This window comes from Sarcophilus harrisii, chromosome 4 (genome assembly GCF_902635505.1).
Source record: "Sarcophilus harrisii chromosome 4, mSarHar1.11, whole genome shotgun sequence".
Taxonomy (NCBI): Eukaryota; Metazoa; Chordata; class Mammalia; order Dasyuromorphia; family Dasyuridae; genus Sarcophilus; species Sarcophilus harrisii.
The window spans coordinates 463,387,938-463,407,906 of record NC_045429.1 but is presented as its reverse complement, the minus strand read 5'-3'; the positions used below and the strand labels follow the sequence as shown (position 1 = coordinate 463,407,906).

General features: G+C 55.9%; 1 protein-coding gene across 21 annotated transcripts in view; it reads left to right on the top strand.

Moving 5' to 3' along the window:
• Positions 1-19,969, top strand: part of PCBP3 (poly(rC) binding protein 3) — a 298,571-nt gene that overhangs the window by 263,104 nt on the left and 15,498 nt on the right. For 15 of the 21 annotated variants that reach the window (XM_031968312.1, XM_031968308.1, XM_031968309.1 and 12 more), the window contains one exon: positions 589-630. In XM_031968312.1, the coding sequence (XP_031824172.1) occupies positions 589-630 (42 nt within the window). Of the gene's footprint in view, positions 1-588; positions 631-15,355; positions 15,409-19,786; positions 19,957-19,969 lie in introns of all 21 variants that reach the window. The other 6 variants (XM_031968313.1, XM_031968316.1, XM_031968310.1 and 3 more) reach the window with 2 other exon arrangements.

Genomic DNA, 19,969 nt, shown 5'->3' with positions numbered 1-19,969 from the left:
GACCAAAACCTTGCTTCCAAACCAGTTCTCTTCCATCTTCATTGTTGTATTTGTCCTTGACTCCTATTACCTTCCATTGAGAACCAGGATGAACATTTCTAAAGAGTGCTTGGGGACAGGGATCCTATATTTGGGAATAGATTTGATCTTGGTTCTCCAAGAGACCCTAATGGGCAACAGCTTTTTCACTTGTTCCGGTACACAGGAGATTCTTAATATATGCCTAATGGAATGGAATTCCTTTTTTAGTTAAATTAGAAGTGGGGAATCGTCACAGTAGGGTCAGTCTAAGGAAGGTCTCATGCCCCAGACTTCTTCCATTGTGAACCGGAACCCTAAAAGCATATGCCTCTACTTATTTGAAGCAGGTCAGACCCGGAAACTGTCACTTCTCCTTAGCTTCCTAAAGCTTCCACTCAAAGCCTCACACTTCAGCAGGAGTGAAGGACACACTGGGAGGAGAGGACCTTAGTAGGTCTACTCAGAGGCTGGGTAGAGCCTCCGTGACAGGGCTGGGGGCAGTGGTAGCCACTCTCAGGGAGGAGGGGCTGCAACTTCACACACTAACGCCGGGTTTCTCTCTTGCAGGCCTATACAATTCAGGGACAATACGCTATTCCACACCCGGATGTGAGTTTTTACCTTGTTTTTTTATTCTCTGCCCCGCCTTGTTAACATTCCCCTGCCTGCATGCAGCTGTCCGTCACTACTAATATTAATATTACTTACTAATATTAATACCACTGACTCAATGTAACCGACCTGTTCAGTCTCGTATGACCTTGAATAGCCTTTTAACCTGTTAGCACTAATTGGATTAATCTTGAGGACTTGGCCTGATGTTAAATTGTTTGGACTGTCCCGTGCACTCCCTCCGTGACGGTGTCGTTTCTCAGAACGGTCCCAGTAGTGGCTTTGCCCCTCTCTCCCCTTGTCCAGTCAGAGAACCTTGTCTCCATGAGTCTCATCAAGATGAAACAGGTCAAGGTCCCGGGACCCTCCTAAGCAGTCAGTTGGCAAGTTGGCTCCATCATCAAACATGGTCCCTAAAGCTCCAGAAGGAAAGCGTGGAGAGCCAGCAATGATGGGATGGTTTTCTATTTGGGAGCATAGCTTTAATTTGTGTGGGTTAAAGAACATAGACTCCTGGGAATCAGTGGAAGGGGAGGCCCAACCTGCCAAGGGGGCATGCTGGGAAACTGTAGGTCTTGTCCCCTGCCTGTTTCCCACTCACAGTTTACCCAGAGCCCCCTTGAGTGGTCGTACATGTATATATTCCCTTTATTGGTCATTAAAAAGAGGAACCACTTCCCAATGTTGAAAATTAATAAGAGAACCCCTCCCACTTCCCTACTGTGCCGACTTCTGGAGTGATAATGAGTATTCAATGCCTAGAATTGGACTATAGTGGGGGGGAGGGTTGACATTTTGGAGGGTTGGTGAGTAAATTCTTGTGGCCTTGTGAGGGAAGATTGTGCTGGTCAGTGCTAGGACAAGATTCAAGCTGTTTCCAAAGTATGCAAGAAGAAAAAGGAGAGAAGAGTTACAGTAGTTATCTCATGGGCAATGAAATGAGTATATTGATCAGCTCTGCTGAAATGAGCCTGGCCTTTTAGGCCACCATCTTGATTAGGGTCCCATAAGCTGGAAGAACGAGTGTGTTCTTGCTATGTGTGTGAGGGTGCCTCTGTATTTGTATGTGTGCACAAAGGTATATGTAGGGGTGTGTAAGCACATATATATTTATATGTGTGTAATCACATAAAACCACAGAATGCTTGTCCAAGATCAAGCAATGCCATCTCTGAGAAGTTAATGGTGGGGACAAAGAAAAAGCCACCAGTATAAGATGTAAATGGGCTACATGCCACTAAAAAGAGGAAAAGAGCAAAATAGGGAGTGGCTGCCTAAGTCCTGCAACAGAATTTCGGGCATCAGTAGCAGATAAATTCACCTTCTGAATTAAAAAGTTGAAAGCTTTTAATAGTAAATATTATTTTTAAATGCTGATATATTGTATCTTTATAACAGTTATTTCCACATATTTCTTCCCTTTCTCTCCTTCCCCCGTCGTCTTTCCTTGTAATCAAGCAAAAAACAGTTCAACAAAACTAACCAATAGAAATAGTTGCCTTCTATCCATGATTCTCCACCTCCCTAGTAACATGTTATCTTCATGCACCAAATAGAAGACTTTGTTCTCCCCTCCTATGTTTGGGGTAAAAACAAAAAGTCTTGTTCTTTTCTGGGTCTCCTGATGGTTCAGACCCAGAGCAGTCCAATAATTCTTCCTGAAACCCCACACACTCCACCGATTCAAGGCTTCTGGATCTGGGCAAACTTGCCAGGTTGCAATCCTCAATGGCCCACTTTGTTAATCCTAAATCAGAATGCTGATTGTTCTCTTTGAGTGAAAGTCAGTGTGGATATATGGAACAAGAGGGGAGGAGAGTGAAACTAGATCTTTCTTCCATTCTTTGAGGGTCTTGAGTGGCGGCAGACAATCCATGAGGGCAAAGTCTTGGCCTTGAGCCCAGAGCTCAGTGCCTGGAAGACTGTACTATCTGAGAGGGGCAAAGTGCATTGGGCCACAGATTACATGGTCTTCAGTCTATCTTTCACCATGGATCCTGGCTCTTGGGAGGTGGAGCAACTTTAGGAAATTTCCTTGCCCCAAATGCCAAGTGGACATGGCAGCCACATCAGAAAGTCTGGTGGATCGGCACTGATTATGACTGATAGGATTGGGCTCTATAGCTATGGACCCACAGTAACCAGGAGCAGATGATGTGAAAGTTATTACAGTAACATCCATGAGTTCCTATTGCAAATAACAAGAATTATCTCACATTGACGTAGCATATTTTACAAATATTGTCTCATTCAACCCTCACAACAATCCTGGGAGGGAGCTAGTGTTGTTATTTATTTATTTGCTGAGGCAATTGGGATTAAGTGACTTGTTCAGGATGACACAGTTAGGAAGTGTTAAGTGTCTGAGACCAGATTTGAACTTGGGTCCGGCACTTCAGGGCTGCTCTATTCACTGAACCATCTAGCTTCCCCAGGAAGCTAGTAGTATTATCCCAATTTTATAACCCAGGAAACTGAGGGCAAACAGCCATGAAGTGCCTTGCCTAGAGTCACACAACTGGGAAGTGTCTGAGGCTGGATTTGAATTCATGTCTTCCAGCCTCAAGACCAATTGCTCTAGTCACTGTATTCTCTTGCTGCCAAAAGCTAGTGGGGAGACTGCAGGCGCAATGTCCCCGAGTTCTTGCTGACGTTGATGAGAAAGGACAGTACTGAAGTGTAACTGAGCAGGTTGGGGTCTACAACTGGTCCTTGCTGGCTCCCCATATCTGCAGCCAGCAAGACCATGGGAAGCCTGGGTCTTCCTTCCATGAGCTGGCTAAATGATACTGTGACGGTCAGTGGGGAGGGAAGTTCCCCCCCCACCCCCAGATTGCTGATTTCAGATTTCTTTGTGCTGCTTCTCAATGAGCAGTCCTGGGACCATAAGAGGATGCAGGTCAGGCTCCAGAAAAAAACTCATTTCCTTACCATTGAATGCCCTGCTGCCAAAGTCTGAGGCCGGCACTGAGCTCGGGGTCCCGGGAGGCCAGAGAAGGCTCACTGCCAAAACTGCATAGCATGGGGGCTTGCAAAAGGAGGGGACAGAAAGAGAGCTGTTACTTGTGCCCTCAAAGGCTGGTCCCATACCATGTGGGGGGAGGGATTTGCCTGTAGGTACACAGTGACCCCTGGATCAACCAACCAGTCAATAAGGCTGCAGTAAGCCTATGCAAGCTACCATGCCAGGGGCTGCTCAGGTTAAGACAAGAGCGGGACAGTTCCCGCCCTCAAGGAGAATCATTTCTCTCCAGGAAGACCGCATGTGTGCTGTCTGATTTTCCTATTTAGCACTTTGCTTGGCATATAGTAAGTGTTTAATAAGTCCTTATTCATGCATAGATGGATGTGTATAATATATATGCCCTACAAATGGGTGTATTTATTTCTATAGACAAGCAGATGATATAGTGGGGATTTGTCTAGGAGGGGGGAGACAGGGCAGTGATGGAACCAGTGAAGGCTTCTCAGAGTGAAGCCTTGAAGGAAATGAGGGTTCTGAGAGCTAAAGGTAAGGAGGTAAATGCCTGGAGAAGGGAACCGGAGTACCTCTGAAGGGCAATTGCTTCTGGCTGCGTGATAGGCGGTAATCAGAATTAAATGTTAACACGTACCTTCCCATCATCCCCTGACTAGGCCTTCGGACATTCCACCCAACCTGTCCAGGCTCTCTGCGCTACGCTGCTCCCTCATCGCCGAGCACACAGAGGGGAAGGGGTTGGGGTCAGGCCGGGTTACAAGGAGGTGTCCATCTTGGGTTCTGCCCTGGTCCCATGTATTCCTTAAGCCAAGCACGCTGTCCTTGTTAAACCATCCCCAAGAATTTAAGCAGGAGCTCCGGCTGATGGCCATTTGTCCCCTCCAAAAATCCCAGGCAGAACCAGCTTTTTTGGAGCCTTTTTCTGCCCCTTACAGATTTCTCCCCACGGTGATGTTAAGTGAGCGGGTACCGTGGTGGGCACGTTCCTCGAACCACCCTGAGTTCTCTCAACCTGTGACCCATAATTAAAAGAAAGTGCAGGATGGACTTATAAAGCCCTGGGGCCTTGGGGCACTGACTGGCCCCTGAGGAAGTGAAAGAGCAGGGCACGAGCTCCCATGGAGCTGGGGATTCTCATCTAGAAGTTTTGGAAAGTTGCGGAATGAGCGAAAGCAGACCTCAGATGGGCCAGCCAGCTCCCCTTCTGCCCTGTGAGAGGGTCTCTCCTGCTGATCTGCTGATCCCCCAAACTGAGGAGGCAGGAAGTAACAAACTGCTCCCTGTTTATGAATGAGACACTCACTACTGAGCGCCTCCTGCTTGGGGTCCTCGGGGACAGCGCCAGCAGATGCTCCGAGCCCAGAAATGCAAGACAGACCCCGTCTCTTCTCCTTGGCATCCATATGCGGGCTTTCTGCTGGCTCTTGCTGAGCCCCTCTGAAGAGGGAACTGCCCAAGTTACAGGCATGGGGCGGCAGAGTCAATAGTCGGCAGGCATCCCACACACACAGGCCCAGTCGGATGGAGGTTGAAGAAGTGCAGCTGGGAGCTCGGTAGTATGGGGTCCCAGTCCTCTTGGCTTGACCCCTGAATGGTGCAGAAGGGCAGGTGAAAGGAATCCAGGGCAGCCAAGGAGAATACAGCCTTTAATCCATGTGGCTTCCGCCTTCCCCCAGGGCCACCGATGAGCGCATTAGAACGAGGACTGAGGACCAAGAGCAGGGCCAGCACTGGCCTGGCTTGGAGATGAGGCTCCCCCCTTCCCACTTTCCTTTCTGGTGGGTTAGAGGAGCCATGGCTCTGGTCTCACCCACAGCTTCGGTCGCCAAGAACAGAAGGTCTGCCACTGAGCAATCCACGCTGCTCGATGCCCCCTTATTTCCTCCTTTCCCCTTGTGCCAACTGTCTGATATGTCTCTACCGGGGGACGTATGGAGCCCTGGGAGCGGCAGAGCCGGAAGCAAAGGGAAGGCAGCATCTCCCTGCGGACACAAATTGAGGACAACGGAATAGCCAGATCCAGGAAAAGGCTGCCTTTGGTCCACTGGCTCCAGAGAGGAAGTGGAAGTGGGGAGAAGTCACAAAGGAGTTACAAAATAAAAATTATAAAGAAGTTACAAAGAAGAAGTTACAAAGTAGAAGTTACAAAATAGAAGTTACAAAGCAGTTACAAAGAGCTGAGCTAGAGTCTTACAGAAATTAAGGAAAAGGAACACTGTTAGGGACAGAAGAGCTCTCCCACAATGGAGTGGGTGTCCCTGATGGGAAGGGGCTCCTCCCCTGAGGGTCTCCGGTCAGTCTGGGTGCCACTGACCTAGGATCTGGAGAGTGGGGGACTTGAGGGGCTCTACAAGTCTGGCTACCGGGGGCTGCAGATGAGGAGGGGGACATGTCTCCAGAAATGATCTGCAGGAGAACTGTTGCCAGGAGGCCCCTGGGCCACGCATGGTCAGAATAGTCAGGTCGTGAGCATGAGGGGTGGTGAGCCCACAGTTTGAATGGTGCCCTCGACCTGTAGGAAGGGAGATGCTCAAGGTAGGGCACGGAGCGTGGTCACCCAGGCAGAAGGGATCAGCAGACTAGCCTGGTTCTGGGGGGGAGGGTTCAGACCTGCTCCTCCAGGAGGGGAAGGATCTCCAGGATTGTGGCCGGGGGACACCCACGCCCGAGAACTCCCAGCCACAGCCAGGCTTCAGGAGGGCAGTGGGAGGCCCCATTCTTGGCCCATTTTCCGAGTGGTGATTACTTCCCAGTGATGACAGCAGAGTCAGGGAGGCAGCAGGAACCTTGCCCTCTGCAGCCATTTTGAGGGGAGTCCATTGCCAGAGGGAAGGTTCTTGTCCCAGAGGTCTGGCTCAGGTGGCAGGATGGACCCCACTGCCTCTATGATCTTCCCAAAAGTGGGAGAGGTGCCCCTGACCTACCCCAGCCTGACTCAGGCTTCTCGCAGGGCTCTGCCGCTAGCTCCCAACAAAAGCCCCTCGCGGCTGTCCCAGATGTTCCATCCGTCTCTGAGATGGGCTTGGAGCCCATCTGCACATCCCCTCCCAGGGTCGGTTCCGGAGCCAAAGCCTGGCTGGAGATGCAGAAGGTAACCCAGCATTCCTGGCGTTTTCAAGGGGTATTGGGGAGGAGGAAGGGACTGTCTCAGATGATCGAGCTGCTCGTTCTGGAGAGGAGGCCACGGGCCTCCAGACAAGGGAAGAGCCTTGCTTGAGACGACTGGCTGCCTGGTGGCAGGCCTGGGTCTCCCTGCTCCTAGGCTCTTCCCCTTAAGCCCATCATGGCACCCCAGAGATCCATGGGGGCCTTCAGGCAGCCTTAGCCTAGTTCTGAGGGAGTGGCCGCTGCCCCAGGCGCAGCTTTTGCTGCCTCTCTGGGCTAATGCTTGGCAAGCCCTAGTGTGCCCGGAAGTGTGAGCTGCCCTTTCCTGTTCCTGTGCTTATTTGACTCTTCATGGCAGTGCTCGGGGTTCCCCAGGGTTCCCTGGGTTCCCCCGCCCTCAGCCGCCTCAGCACTGCCCCTCCCCGGTGACCCTGGGCAGCCCACCAGCCTTTGGGTCCACTTCCCATTCGGGGCCTTTCCTCAACTATCAGCTGTGTCCCCACTCAATTCAGGATATGTTTTGCCATAAAAGCTCCCCCACCCTGTGAGAGCAGCACCCTGAGAAGCAGAGACCTCTCTCTCCCATACCTGGTTTTTCCATTTTACAAACTGGGATGAGTCCCCAGATGCTATTTCTTGAAGACTGCCCCTGGCAGGGACCAGAAGCGCATTTGCACAGAGACAGGAGGCTTGCCTGGCATTCAATGAGAATTGTCTCCCCAGATTCTCCCAGCAGCCCTAAGAGACAGGCCCAGAGATAATGACCTTCCCAGGACCACCAGCTGGGCATCTTCTAGGGCAGGATTTGAACCCTGGTCTCCCTGATTCCAAATCCCCATGATGCCATCCTGTGGCCTCAGGTGCCCCCGGTGTGACACCTTTGTTCTGAAGATAACAGGTTCTCCTTAATCCAGTTCAGCACCACAGGCAGGAGCCCTGGGTGGTCTTTGACGAACTAGCAGAGCCCTCAGCTGCAGGAGCCTGCAACAAAGGCCCTCCTGGGTGCCAGGAGAGGGCCCGGAGTGCCAGGAGAAGGCTGGGCATGTGAGCTGTGCCACAGGACCTTCAGCATCTCTCCAGATGGAAGGGGACTCTGAGCATCTCGGGATCTGGATGGAAAATGGAGAGCTGAAGGTCAGATGGAGGAAGCAGAGCCACCCAAGGGCCCACGGCCTGCTCTCAGTGTGAGCGCCAGAGGAGACGAAACGAGCTCTTGTCTCGGCCTCTGCTCCCCTGGCCCCGGACCCCGCACACTGGGGATGCCTAATAGACACCCTCTCTAATTGGACTGCTCTCCTGGGGCGCCCAACAATGACCCGTGGCAGAAGGAGATGGAACAAGCTTGTGCGGCACAGGCAGGTGCCTCCTGAAGGATGTGGGTCACACGCATGGGCACAGAGTCTCTGTCTGCACTGGCCCCAACGTCCTCTTGGGCCTGAAACCCGGACCCCCTGCGCCAGCTTGGTCACTGCCTGGTGAGTTACCTTTCTGTCCTTCCCTTGCCTTAGCAGTAAGCATGGGGAAAGCCATCTTGATTTTCAGCTGCTCTTGCAGACGGTTTATGGTCTCAGCGAGTTGTTTAGCAAAGTCTCTAGTCAGAGGGGCAAAGGAGGTGAGATGAAGAGGCTTGTCCTGACCCATGGGTGAGACCAATATGGCGCCTCTGGCACCCGAGACCAAGAGGCATCTCACTCCCAGAACCCTAAAGGTGGAGACATCCGGGCATCTCAAGTCAGTGAAAAATGCTGGGAGCACGTGCCCAAGGAAAGCTCATCCTTCTAGGTAGTCAAGGTGGCCCAGCCTCCAGGCCCTGCCAGAACTGATGCAGATCTGGGGTCCCAGGTTCAAAACTGAGAGGGAGCCTTGGGCTTGGCGAGATCTGAGCCTCTGACTCAGTTTCCTCCACTGTAAAATGGGGACCATTCCCTTCTCTTGTGAGGATGTGAGAATGAGATAAGATCATCTTTGCAGAGCACCACACCCAGGGCAGTTCTGGGTAGATTTGTAATGGGAAAGTCCTTCTGACTCAGTTTCCTCAACTGTAAAATGGGGATTATCTCCCTTCTCCTGTGAGGATGTGAGGATGAGATGAGATCATCTTTGCAGAGCACCATACCCCAGGCAGTTCTGTGTAGACCTGTAAATATGCCAGTCTGCATAGATTCATGTAGAGGGAGCTGCCCGTGGGTCTCCCCGCCCCCTCGTTTTACAGTGTAGAAAGTGGAGTCTCAAGTTGTTATTTGCTTCCTGTTGCCTCTGCTCCTCTGAAGCCCTCTGGGTTCACACCATTTCTCCTTGCCCATTCCAGAATGATTCTAACCTCATTCTCCATTTCCCTTCTCCAGAAAAAGCTGGGAGGGGTCAGACTCTGTCTCTGTTGCTTTTTGCAGGGCCCTCATGTAAACTGCTAACCCAGCAGTTACTTGTGTTCCATTTGATGCACTCAAGTGAAACCTCAGAACCCAGAAGGCTTCTGGCCTGAAAATTTTTGGGCTGGGGGGCTCCTGGTCTTCCCGGGCCTCTTTTCCTTGTTTAGTTGCCCCATTTGCGGCTCTTTAGGGGCTGGGTCACTAAAAATCTGGGCCCATCCCAGGGGAAATTCCCTCTTCTGTTGGGGGGTTCATGCCTTTTTGGCCTGGTCCTTCCCCGCAATTTGGCCAAAAGGGCCTCAGAAATAGGAACAGGTTTGGCGAAGGACCCACTATTTGGGGAAGGGGCCCGGGGGATTCCGGGTCTGAACTTCGTTTTGGCTCCCCCTCCCTTTTAAAAAACACTTTGTTTTGCTTAGAAACCACCGAAGAAAAAGTGTCCCAAAGAGGAGGGCGGGTTAAACTCCCTCTGGCTGGGCTGATTGTTGAGGCGGAAAAACCCCCGTGAGTGAGGTTTTGGGAAAAGGTTGGAATTTTTTGAAATTTAAAGGGTTTTTTTAAATAAAAGTCGGCCTAATATTTACTCAAGTTTTTTTTGATTTTGGTCCTCATTAAAGAAAGGAAGGAAGAAGAAGGGGGAAAAGGAGGAGAGGAAAAAAAAAGGAAGAGTATTCTTTTCCCTAGGAGAAGGCCAAAATTTTAAGGGGGAAAAAACCCCTTAGCCATGGCCCGGTACACTTTCCATACAACCTTAAATGCCCGATTCCCAAAAGGGAAACAAGGTTTTTTGGGAATTTAACCCCAAAGAATTAAAGGGGAAAACGCCAAATCCAAAAACAAAACCTAGGGAGGGAAAACCCCCTGGGCTTTTTTCCCCCAAAAACAGCTCGTCCCACCCCAAGGCTGACAGGGGGCCCCCCCTTAAAAAGGGCTCCGTACCCTCCCCAGGGGCCCAAGCAGGGTTCCACCCCCGGGGTTAGAACACTCCTTTCCCCTTTCCCCAGGGTGGGGAAACCCTTCCCAACCCAAATTCAGGCAGGGCTCCTCCCCCCCCGGGGCCAAAGGGGCTGTCCCTCCCAGGTGGTCAAAACATTCCCTCCCATGGGCCAAACCCACCCCCGGGTCCCCCCCCTTGCCTCCCCCACTAAAGGAAAACCCTTGCCCCCCCATGGCTCGGGCCCCCTCCCCATCCACCCCTTCCCCCCCAGGGGCTCAAGGGGGGCAATTCCCCCACCCCCCCCCTTTTCCGGGCCCCCCCCAAAACAGGGGCATGCCTCCATGGCTCACCTCCTTCCCTCCCTGGCCAGGCAGGGGATTCCTCCCCAAGGGGCCACAGGGCTGCCCCGGGTCTCACGGGCTTGTCCCCCCGGGGCCACAGGGGGGCAGTCCCCGTCCCCCGAGGGGGGCCTTCCCGGGGAAAAGAAATTCCCCCCCACTCAGGACCCAAACCCCCCCCAGGGGCTCACACTCCTTCCCCCCCGGTCTCAAACAGGGCATTGCCCTCCCATAAACTCAGGCAGGGCTTCCCCCCCATCTCACGGCCCTTTCCGGTCCCCAGGGGGCTCACAGGGCCCTGCCCACCCGGCTTTTCCAGGTTCTCTGTTGTTGGCATAGGGTTTTCCCCCTTCCCTTCCTCCCCTCCCTCTCCCATTTCTTCAGTCCCGTCCCAGCCAGGCACCACCGTGGCTGCGCCTGACGTCCCCCCCGCCCGGGGCCTCTCCTTTTCCTCAGTGTGGAACCCGGGCCCCCAAGGACTGGGGGGGCAGGCCCAGGGCCCAAGGGACGGGGAGGGGCCCTAACCCTCTCCCTTAACCTCCCCGAAAGCCCCGGCCCAGGGGGGGGGGAGGAAAAGCGGGAGGCCCCCCCCGGTGAGGCGGCCCCGGCCGAGCCCTCCCTGCCCCGGTGGGCGGGGCCCCCGGGGGGCAGACCCAAGGCCCGCCCGGGGCCCCTGGGCCCGCCCCGGGGGGGAGGGCAGGGGCTGGCCGGGGTTTCCGGGGCCCCCGGGGCCCGGGCCCCGCGGCCGGGGCGGGGCCCGGGGTGCCCGGCCCAGGCCCCGCCCGGCCCGGGGGGCGGCGGGTCCGGGCCCCGGGGCCCCGGGGGGGGGCCCGGGCCCTTGGGGGGTTTTCCCGGGGATGCTCCGCCTCGGGGTTCCTGCAAACCAAACCAATCCTTTTTGGGGGGTGGGCCCGCCCCCCGTTTTTGGCCCTTTTTTCCCTGGACTTCTGTACCCTGCCCTCTGCTCCTTCCTTCTAATGTCCCTCCACCTCCTTTGGGCTCCCCATTGGGGCAAACCCCTTTCCTTGGGGAAGAACCCGCCCTTTGGGGGAACCGCCCCCCGGGGGCCCCTTTCCCGGCAGGGCCTCCGCCCCCCTTTGGGCCCGCGACCGGGCGTCGGGGGGTTGCCTTGGGGAAAGGAGCGCTCCGGGGGGGAAACCCCCCCCAAAGGGAACCAGGGGCCAGGGGGGGAAACTCCCCCCCGGGGGAGCCCGGGGCCCCGGGGGGAACCGGGCCAGGGGGGGCCCCCCCGGAGGTCTGGGCCCGTCTTCTTCCCCCCCGGTTCCCCCTCCCAGGCTCCTCCGGCCCCAAAATCCCCTCCCCCGCCCCGGGTTCCCCGGGGCCAGAGGAGCTTCCCTTTGGAGGCCCCTTCCCCAGGAGGGGCCTTGGGGCCCCAGGCCCCCCCCCGGGGCCCCTCCCGCCCCCCTCAGGGATCCCTCCAGATTTGGGTTTTGGAAGTCCCGTCCCCCCATGCCTTTCCTCCCGGGAAGGGTCCCCCTTCCCGAACAAGGGCCGCACCCGAGGGCCGAAACAGGCCCGGGGCTCCCCGGCCCGCCCCCCGGGGGGGGGAAACCCTTCCCGCCCGGGTCCGGGCCCCTTGGGATTTTGGGGGCCCCCAGGGACGGCTTGCGCCCCAGGGGCCTTTTTTTCTTTTTGCCCAGGGGAGAAAAGTGCCTTTCCCCCAAGGGTCCGAGGGGCCTTTCCCGGAAACAAGGACCAGGGCGGGCCCCCCGCCCAGGCCCGCCCCCCGCGGGCCCCCCCCGCCCCCGGGGCCCGGCCCCGCCGGGCCCCTGGGGCGGGCCGGGGGCGGCGGGGCCGGCGCCTTCCGCCCCCCCCATTTTGGTCCATTTGTTGGGCTGACCCCCAGGCCCTTTGGAGAACTGGCGAAAAAAGGGCCGGGGAGCCGGGCCCGGGGCCGGGGGGCCGGGGCCCCCTGCCAAGCACGGGCAACCAAAGGGGGGGCCGGCAAAAGCGCCCGGGGGCAGCCCCCCGCCGGGGGAGGCCCTTGGAACGGGAGCGCCCCCGTGGGCCACCCGGGGAACCCGGGGGGAAGGCGCCTGGGGCCCCGCCCGAAGGATGGGGGGCCCCCCCGGGGCCGGGGGAAAAAGCCAAAAGAGGTCCCGGGGGGGGGAGCAAGCCGGGGGGCACCCGGAGGGAGGAGGGCCCTCGGCGGGGGGCCCCCTTCCCCCCTGGGGCCCACTCCCCCCGGGGGGGAACTTGGGGGGTGTCTGGGCCGGGGGGGGGGCCGGGGCGGGGGAACCCCGGGGGGGGAGGGCCGGGGGGAAAGGGGGGGGGGGGGGGGCCGGGGGGGGGCCAGGGGGGGGCGGGGGAGGGGGGGCGGGGGGGGCCCGGGGGGGGGGGGCCCGGGGCGGGGGGGGGGGGGGAGGAGGGGGGGGGCCGAGGGAAAGGGGGCGGGGGGCCCCCGGGGCCCCGGGGGGGCCGGGGGTCAGGGAGGGGCCGGGGGGGGGGAAGGCCCCGGAGGGGGGGGGGGCCGGGGGGAAGGGGGGCCTTTGCCCCACTGCAGGCGGCCCCCCCGCCTTTTCCCCCCTGGGCCCCTTTTTGGGCTCCCGCCTCCCTGCCGGGGGAAAGGGGGGTTTCGGTAGCCCCCCCTTTTTGGGGGCTGGGCCTTCCACCCACGAGAGGAGTGGCCCCTTTTCAGCCCTAAATTTCGGGGCTCTGGGCCGGGGCTTTTAACCCCCGGGGGGTGGGGGGTCCCGGGAAATTTTGGACCCCTCCCTTTTCTCCTTTTTCCCCCCATGTAACCCCTTTTTCCCCGGGGGTTCCCTCCCTTTGACCCTCCCTTCTTCCCCCCACCCTCCCCTTTTTCTCCCTTTTCTCTAATCCCGGCCCCTCCCCCCCCCCCTTTTTTGGCCCCCTTTTTCCTTTCCCCTTAAACCCCTTTCCGGGTGGCTTTCCCCCCTCCACCCTCCCTTTTTTCCTCCTTTTCCTTCCCTTCTTTTTCTTGGGGGCCCCCCCCCTTTCCCCTTTCCCCCTCCCCGGGCTTTGCCTCGGGCCTGGGGGAATTTTTTTCCGGGGTTTGGCTCCCTCCTTTTTCTTTCTCCCCTTAGGCGTGGCTGCTAGGGAGAGTCCCACGGCCTCCTGCCCTGGCCGACCCCACGGCTCCTTCCACTGAGACCAGGCCGGAGTTTGGCCTTTGGGCCAGAGGTTGGAAAGGAAGGCCCTGGCCCAGGGAAATGGCTTCTCACCAAAGCCGACTCCCGAGGAACCCTGCCACGGTTTGGGCACTGGGGCCATTTTAGCCAGACTTCACGCTTGACTCTGGTTTGACTGTGAGAGGCAGAACACAGGCTGACGCTTTCCCGTCCATTAGAGCCCTCCCCCCGCGGTTGCTGACTGACCATCGAGGCAGCTGAGGAGGCAGTGGCTTGGTTTTCAAAGCGAGGCACCATGGCTCCCGCTACTTAGGATGCTTTCTGCCCTTAGTCAAGCTTTGTTTGTTGACCCGAGGACATCTGACTTTCTAGGCTTTCAGCATAAAACTAAATGAAATCCTTCCTTCCTTTCTTCCCCCCTTCTTTTCTTCTTTCCTTTCTTCCATTGCTCCCTTCCTCCCTTTTGTTTTTTCCTCTCTTGCTTCTTTCTTTCCTTCCTTCCTTGATTCTTCACTTTATTCTTTCCTTACTTTCCTCCATCCCCTCCCTTTTTCCTTTCCTCCCTTTCTTCCTTCCTTCTTTCATTCTTTTCTTGCTTCCTTGCTTTATTTTCTTTCCTTCCATCTTTTGTTTTTTTGTTTCCTTCCTTTCTTCTTTCCTTTCTTTCTTCCTTCTTTACTTCCCTCTTCCTTACTTCCTTTGTTGTGCCTTTGTTCCTTTCTCCTTTTCTTCTTTCCTTCTTCCCTTTCTTGTTTCCTTCTCTCCTTCCTTCCTTTCTCCTTTCCTTCCTTTCTTCTTTCCTTTCTTGTTTCCTTCCTTCCTTTTCCCTCCTACCTTCCTTCCTTTTTCCTACCTTCTTTCCTTCCTTGCTTCTTTCAGTCCTTTCTTGCTTCTGTGCTTTATTCTTTCTTTCCTTCCTCCCTTTGCTTTTTGCTTTCTTCTTTCCTTTCTTCCTTCTTTTCTTGCTTTCTTACTTTTTTCTTTCCCCTCTTCCTTCCTTTTTCCTTTCTTGGTTCCTTCCTTTTTCCTTCCTTCCTTGCTTTTTGTCTTCCTCATTTCTTTCCTTCTTTAATTCCTTCCTTCCTTCCTTGCCTCTTTCCTTCTTTGCTCCCCTCCTTCCTTCCTTGCCTCTTTGCTTCCTTGCTTGCTGGCTTCCTCATTTCTTCCTTGCTTCCTTCCTTCCTTCCCTGCTTTCTCCGTGTATCTCAGAGCCTGTAGTGGGGTACTTGTATGCCAGTGGTAGCTGTATCTCATAAGAGCAAGCTGTCTGACTTGATCAGAACACCCGTGTATCCTGAAGGCTGCAGCCTCCCTTTGGAGCTGATTGCTCCCCCTTGCACCCGGCCTGCTCTTGTGGTCAGTGGGGCTTTTGCTGCTGCCCCTCTCGGGCCAGCCATGGACTGGGGGCTGCTCCCCGTGCAGATGGGGAAACCGCCCCCACTGACCCAGAGGAGGGAAGGTCTCCATGTGGTGATGATGTGACTCCTTCTGCCTGTGATACCGCCGGGCTCCCTGTCCCCAGACAGGTTTTGGAAGTTGCCTTAGTTTACGCCAATCTGATGTTGTCTTATGAAGACTAATGGAAAGCAGAAGACAACATCCTAGTAAAAGAGATGGTCCCCGCCTGGCTCCAGTAACTTCTTTAAATTTGGAAAAATAATAACTCTTTGGAGAGAAGTGAGGAGGCCCAGGCTCCCCAAAGCCCCGCGGGGGCCAGGCCACCCAGGCTCCTCTCCCCAGAACCTTTGCAGCGCTAAGCCACCCCCCCAGTGCCTTCCCTCTGCCCCCCCATCTGCAAGCAGCTCCCCGTGTGCCTCCCCAATGTTGGACAGCGGCGGGTTTCCTTCACTCCGTAACCATGTTCCCTTGCCTGTGACCAGGTCTGGATGCCAGTCCCCCGGCCAGTACTCATGAACTCACCATTCCCAATGATGTGAGTATCGCCTCTCTGGCTCTCCGCGTGCCGCGGGTGAGGGAGGGTCGCACGTGATTGGGCACTCCGCTGGGCACTCACTAGGAGGAGGAGCTGCCGCCCCCCCCCCCCTGCTGTGGCCACACCCACTGGCTTAGCCGACCGGTTTTGCTTTGAAACCCTGGCTCTCTTTTCTTCTTCCTTTACGTGCAAATCAAATGAATTTAGTGCTCATGAAAGAGGCTGGACTGAAGGTTCTCGGCTCTGAAGGAGCCCAGGCTGCTAGAGAAAGCGGGCGTCCCAAAGCCCTTCGTCCTTCTGTAAGTCTGCAGGAAGGCACCCAGACTTGTAGGGTTGGAAGGGGTCTGGGTGACCCTAGTCCAGCCCGCACAGCAGACCAGAATCCCCCTCCCTCGTCCCTGCTGGTCACTCCTCCGGCCTTCGCATGGATACATCCGGGGGGCGAGCCTTGCCCTCCCGCTCAGGGCCGGGTCTCACGATTAGGAAGGTCTCCCTGACACTCAACCATCTTTACATCTCTGCCGCTATTTTCTCTTGGTTCTTGATCCATAATAGCGTTTCCAAGGGATAGGCCTTTAGCTCGGGGAAGAGAGTGATCGGCTCTCAGCCAGGACTTAGACCTCCAACTGCCCTTCTTCATCAGACACGAGCTCTGCCATGGTCATGGTTGCTTCCTCTAGAAGGAACTGGGAGAACGGAGTCCTCTTTCTCCATATGGCTAGAATTTTCCTCCGAATGTCTAGAATCTTCACTTCTGGATTCTAATATCTTGCGACTTCTTCTTGGCCGGGAGCCTGGGAAATTGGGCAAGGGAGCGATAGCAGACTCATCAATCCCTTCTGTTCTCCATGAAGGTAATGAATGATTTACAAGCAGGTGTTTCCTAAGTCCCTGGTAGCCTCCTAACAGTCAGAAAATCCACCTACAGCAATGGAAGGTTTTCCTTTCACCATGGTGAAAACTCAGAATGGAAGATAAACAGAGAGAGAGACTGACAGTGACGGAGAGACAGAGAGACAAGAAGAGAAATAGATAGGATGGTCCAACAACAAGGGATGTGACTACCTTTGTGGATATCCAGTAAGGAAAACAGGGAGGTCTAGTGGTGAGCAAAAGACAGGGAGGAAGACTCGAATCTGCCCCAAAGGGACTCCACCTTTGAAAGATCATGAAAGCAATCTGGGCTTTTGGCTTCTTTCAGATGCCGGATTCTGCCTTTATTGCCCCTGACTCCATCCCCCATGACCAATTGCTTTGCCTCTGTTAATGTTCATAGCAATGCCCAGGATCGCCCCCCTCTCTTGTCTCCAAAGCAGCCACAGGGTCCACTTTTTGGCCCAATTCTATCACCCACCGGCCCTGCCCGGGGATGCTAAGCCCCTTGTGGGGCTGGAAAAAGAGAGCTAATGTCCTTTGCACATTAGGAGACATTGGGAAGCTGGGCTGACTTTGGAATGACTCATTTGGCCCGAGTTATCTGGTGCAGAGACTGGGAGCTCCGCGAAGAAGGGCTGCGTCCGGCCCAAGGAGGAGGCCTTTGGTGGACAGCGGCACCCTGGGCACGGGCAGTGGCCAAACCCCACAGGCTATTCCCCCGAGCCCTGTCCAATAAGGTGACCCAGCCTCCAGCCTGCCACAGGGAGGGGAATGCCAAAGGAGGAAGCCGAGGGAGCGCACGGGGTAAGTAGCTGGTCTTTTCCTTTCCTTACGAGCCTTGCTGAACAGCCACCATCTCCAATGTCCCACGCGTGAAACTGGAAAGACTGCGAACTGGATTGTCCAACAAAAGCACGATGAATCCAATGACTCTTACAGACCAAAAAGAGATTCTGTACCCAGCCTGGGGCTGATGGGCACAGGAGGCAAGGCTGTAGAGTGTGGGCAGCAGGCTGGAAATGCTCTCCCCCTGGGTCTGAGCTTACAGGGTGTGGGAGCCTGGGCACGTCCAGGAACTTCAAAGAGCTTCCTGTAGCAGGAGCTGCATCTGGCTGCTCTGGGGGAGAAGCACTTCCATCAGCAGCACTGATCAGCCGCTCCTCTGGGGCCTTGTCATTTGCTTTGTTTTTACTGTTATTCCCTTTCCTTCCTTTTCCTCTTCTTCCTCTTGTCTCACCTCTCTTTTCCTCTTCTCTCCTCTCTCCTTCCTCTTCACTCCCTCTCCTTTTCCCCTCCCCTCCTTCCCCCCTCCTCTCTTCTCGTCTCTCCTCTCCCTCTCCCCTTCTCTTCTCTCTCCTCCCCTTCCTCTCTCCTCCCCCTCCTCTCTCCTCTCCTTTCTTTTCCTCCTGGCCCTCTGATGTTATCAGCAAATAAGTGGCTGAGTGAGGAAGCTCCCTCTCTCACTGGCCAGATCAGCCCTTCTTTGCACTCCTGGCCTTGGCTCCCTGAGGGGTTACGGCACTTTGTGGCCCAGGTTTGCACATCCCGTGGGTGTTGAACCCAGGTGTTCTTAGCCTGAGGTACACACTGTTGTACACATTGTTCTCCGGACTAGCTTCACATAAGGCCCCACTAGCCCCTCGAGATCTGGAGTGGAAGGAGAGGGAGCACTTGCTGCTCACTCAAGCCGGGAAGATCGTCTCTGAAGAGCAGGGGCTGGAGGAGGGAGAGAGCTGGATAGACAGAGGACAAATCCTGGAGCACAAAGGCCAGGAGGGGAGGCTTGGAGAGCCGATCGCCCCAGAAATGAAGAGAACATGGGGGAGTAAACAGCCAATGGACACGGCCTCGAAAGGAGGAAGGGGCTCAGTGGAAAAGCTCCTTGGAAAAGAGTCAGCCTAGTAGAGGACCCTGAAGCTGCAGCAGTCTCTGCAAATGTTCAGTCGATGGTGATCAGGGAGCCTGAGGGAAAGGCCCCTTGCAAAGGATCTGCTGAACGGAAAGATCTTTAGGCATCTAAGGAGAGGCGAGCGAGGCTGGACGGCAGCCGCAGGAGAGGCCAGCACGTGTCTGAGGAGAAGGGCCCCTCTTGCCATTGGGTGGCCTTCTTCCCCACAGGGCCTGGTCAGGGCACCAAACAGCAACTGGCGTGTGCAGGGCTGCGGTCCAGAGCAGACTCACATCCCTCCGGGGGCTCTGGCAGAGACGTCAGAAAAGCTTCAAGCAGAACAGAACCCACAGCTCTGGAGGGAGCCCAGGGTCAGAGTAGCCCCTGATGCTCATCCGCAAGATCCGGCATTGTCCCCAGCTACCGCCTCCCCGCTGCCTTCTCTTCAGGATCACCCACCAGGCTTGTTGCCTCACTAGAATTCCTAAATGTCTTTGCTCTTTGTCCTTAGGTCAGAACTCTTCAGACTTCCCAAGGCCCTGATCTTCGCTCTTATCCCCATTATAGAGATAGGAAAATGGAGTCAGGGGCAAAGCTGAAGCCTCCCCTGGTACGTTCCTTTAAGGTGCTCTTCCCTTCTTCTTGCGCCATCAGTCCTCCTGCGCAGCAAACTGGACGATCCCCTGTTGGCTCCTCTTGCGGTCCTTTGACCCATCGCCTCTTTCCTCCACGCTCCTGTGGGCCAATCTTTCTGAGATCGCTTCTTGCTGGTGAGGGACAGATGGTGGGAAATACTGAGAAGTCTTAGCGTCAGAGGGTGACAGCCATGTTCCCTTCCCTGAGGAAGGGCTCCCTTCCCCACTGAGGTGGGCAGACAGGGCAGAGCGTGGCTTCTCTCTCACTGGTGGACTTGCCCAGAGAGGACTTCCATCTGTTCCATCCCCCCAGCCCCCCGTCTTGGCTACCCTCCTACCACTGGCTTCCACTCCCTTCTCACCACGTTCTCTTTCTTTCTGCTCCTGAGCGTGGCTCCTCCCCGTGGCCTCCCTTCTGATCAGACTAATTGGAGGCTGGAGGATGGCAATGGATGCTTGGAAGACAAGAGTCATCTGAGCACTCTCCCTGGGCTTTATCTGCTCTTTTGTTAGAACTAGGAGAGAGCTAGGAGGGAAACCCCAGAGCTGCCCCAAGAAGAATCCACAGGTCAGAGGTCAGGGCTTTCTGGGAGCCAGTTCACCCTGAAGTGAACGTTTCCTCAGAGGGGCGACATGGGCCCTCTATTCTTACGGCACTGGGGTCACTTCTGACCCAAATCCCAGGTGATTGTGGGCTTCAGGGCCTCGGGCCAGCTTGCTGGGTCCCAGCCCCAGGGGAGCCTGCTGAGGAGAAAGGGAGGCAGGGTGTGTCTGGGGCCTGAGGGCTGAGCGGCCCCAGTTCCCCTGGGAGACCAGGCAGGGCCTCTTCCTTTCAGGAGCACTAAATTCTCCCGCCGGTCCAAAGAGCCGAGTCAGTTTGCAGCAGATGCAGCAGCCTGTGGCCAAGTGCTCCCGCTCACTGGCAAGGAGAGGACTCCCCCGCTCTACTCTAAGAACTTCCCTCCGTCCTTTTTTCTAGCTAATAGGCTGCATAATCGGACGCCAAGGGACCAAAATCAATGAAATTCGGCAGATGTCTGGAGCACAGATCAAAATTGCCAACGCCACGGAAGGGTCGTCGGAGCGCCAAATCACCATCACAGGAACCCCAGCTAACATCAGCCTTGCCCAGTACCTCATCAATGCCAGGTGAGCAGGGGAA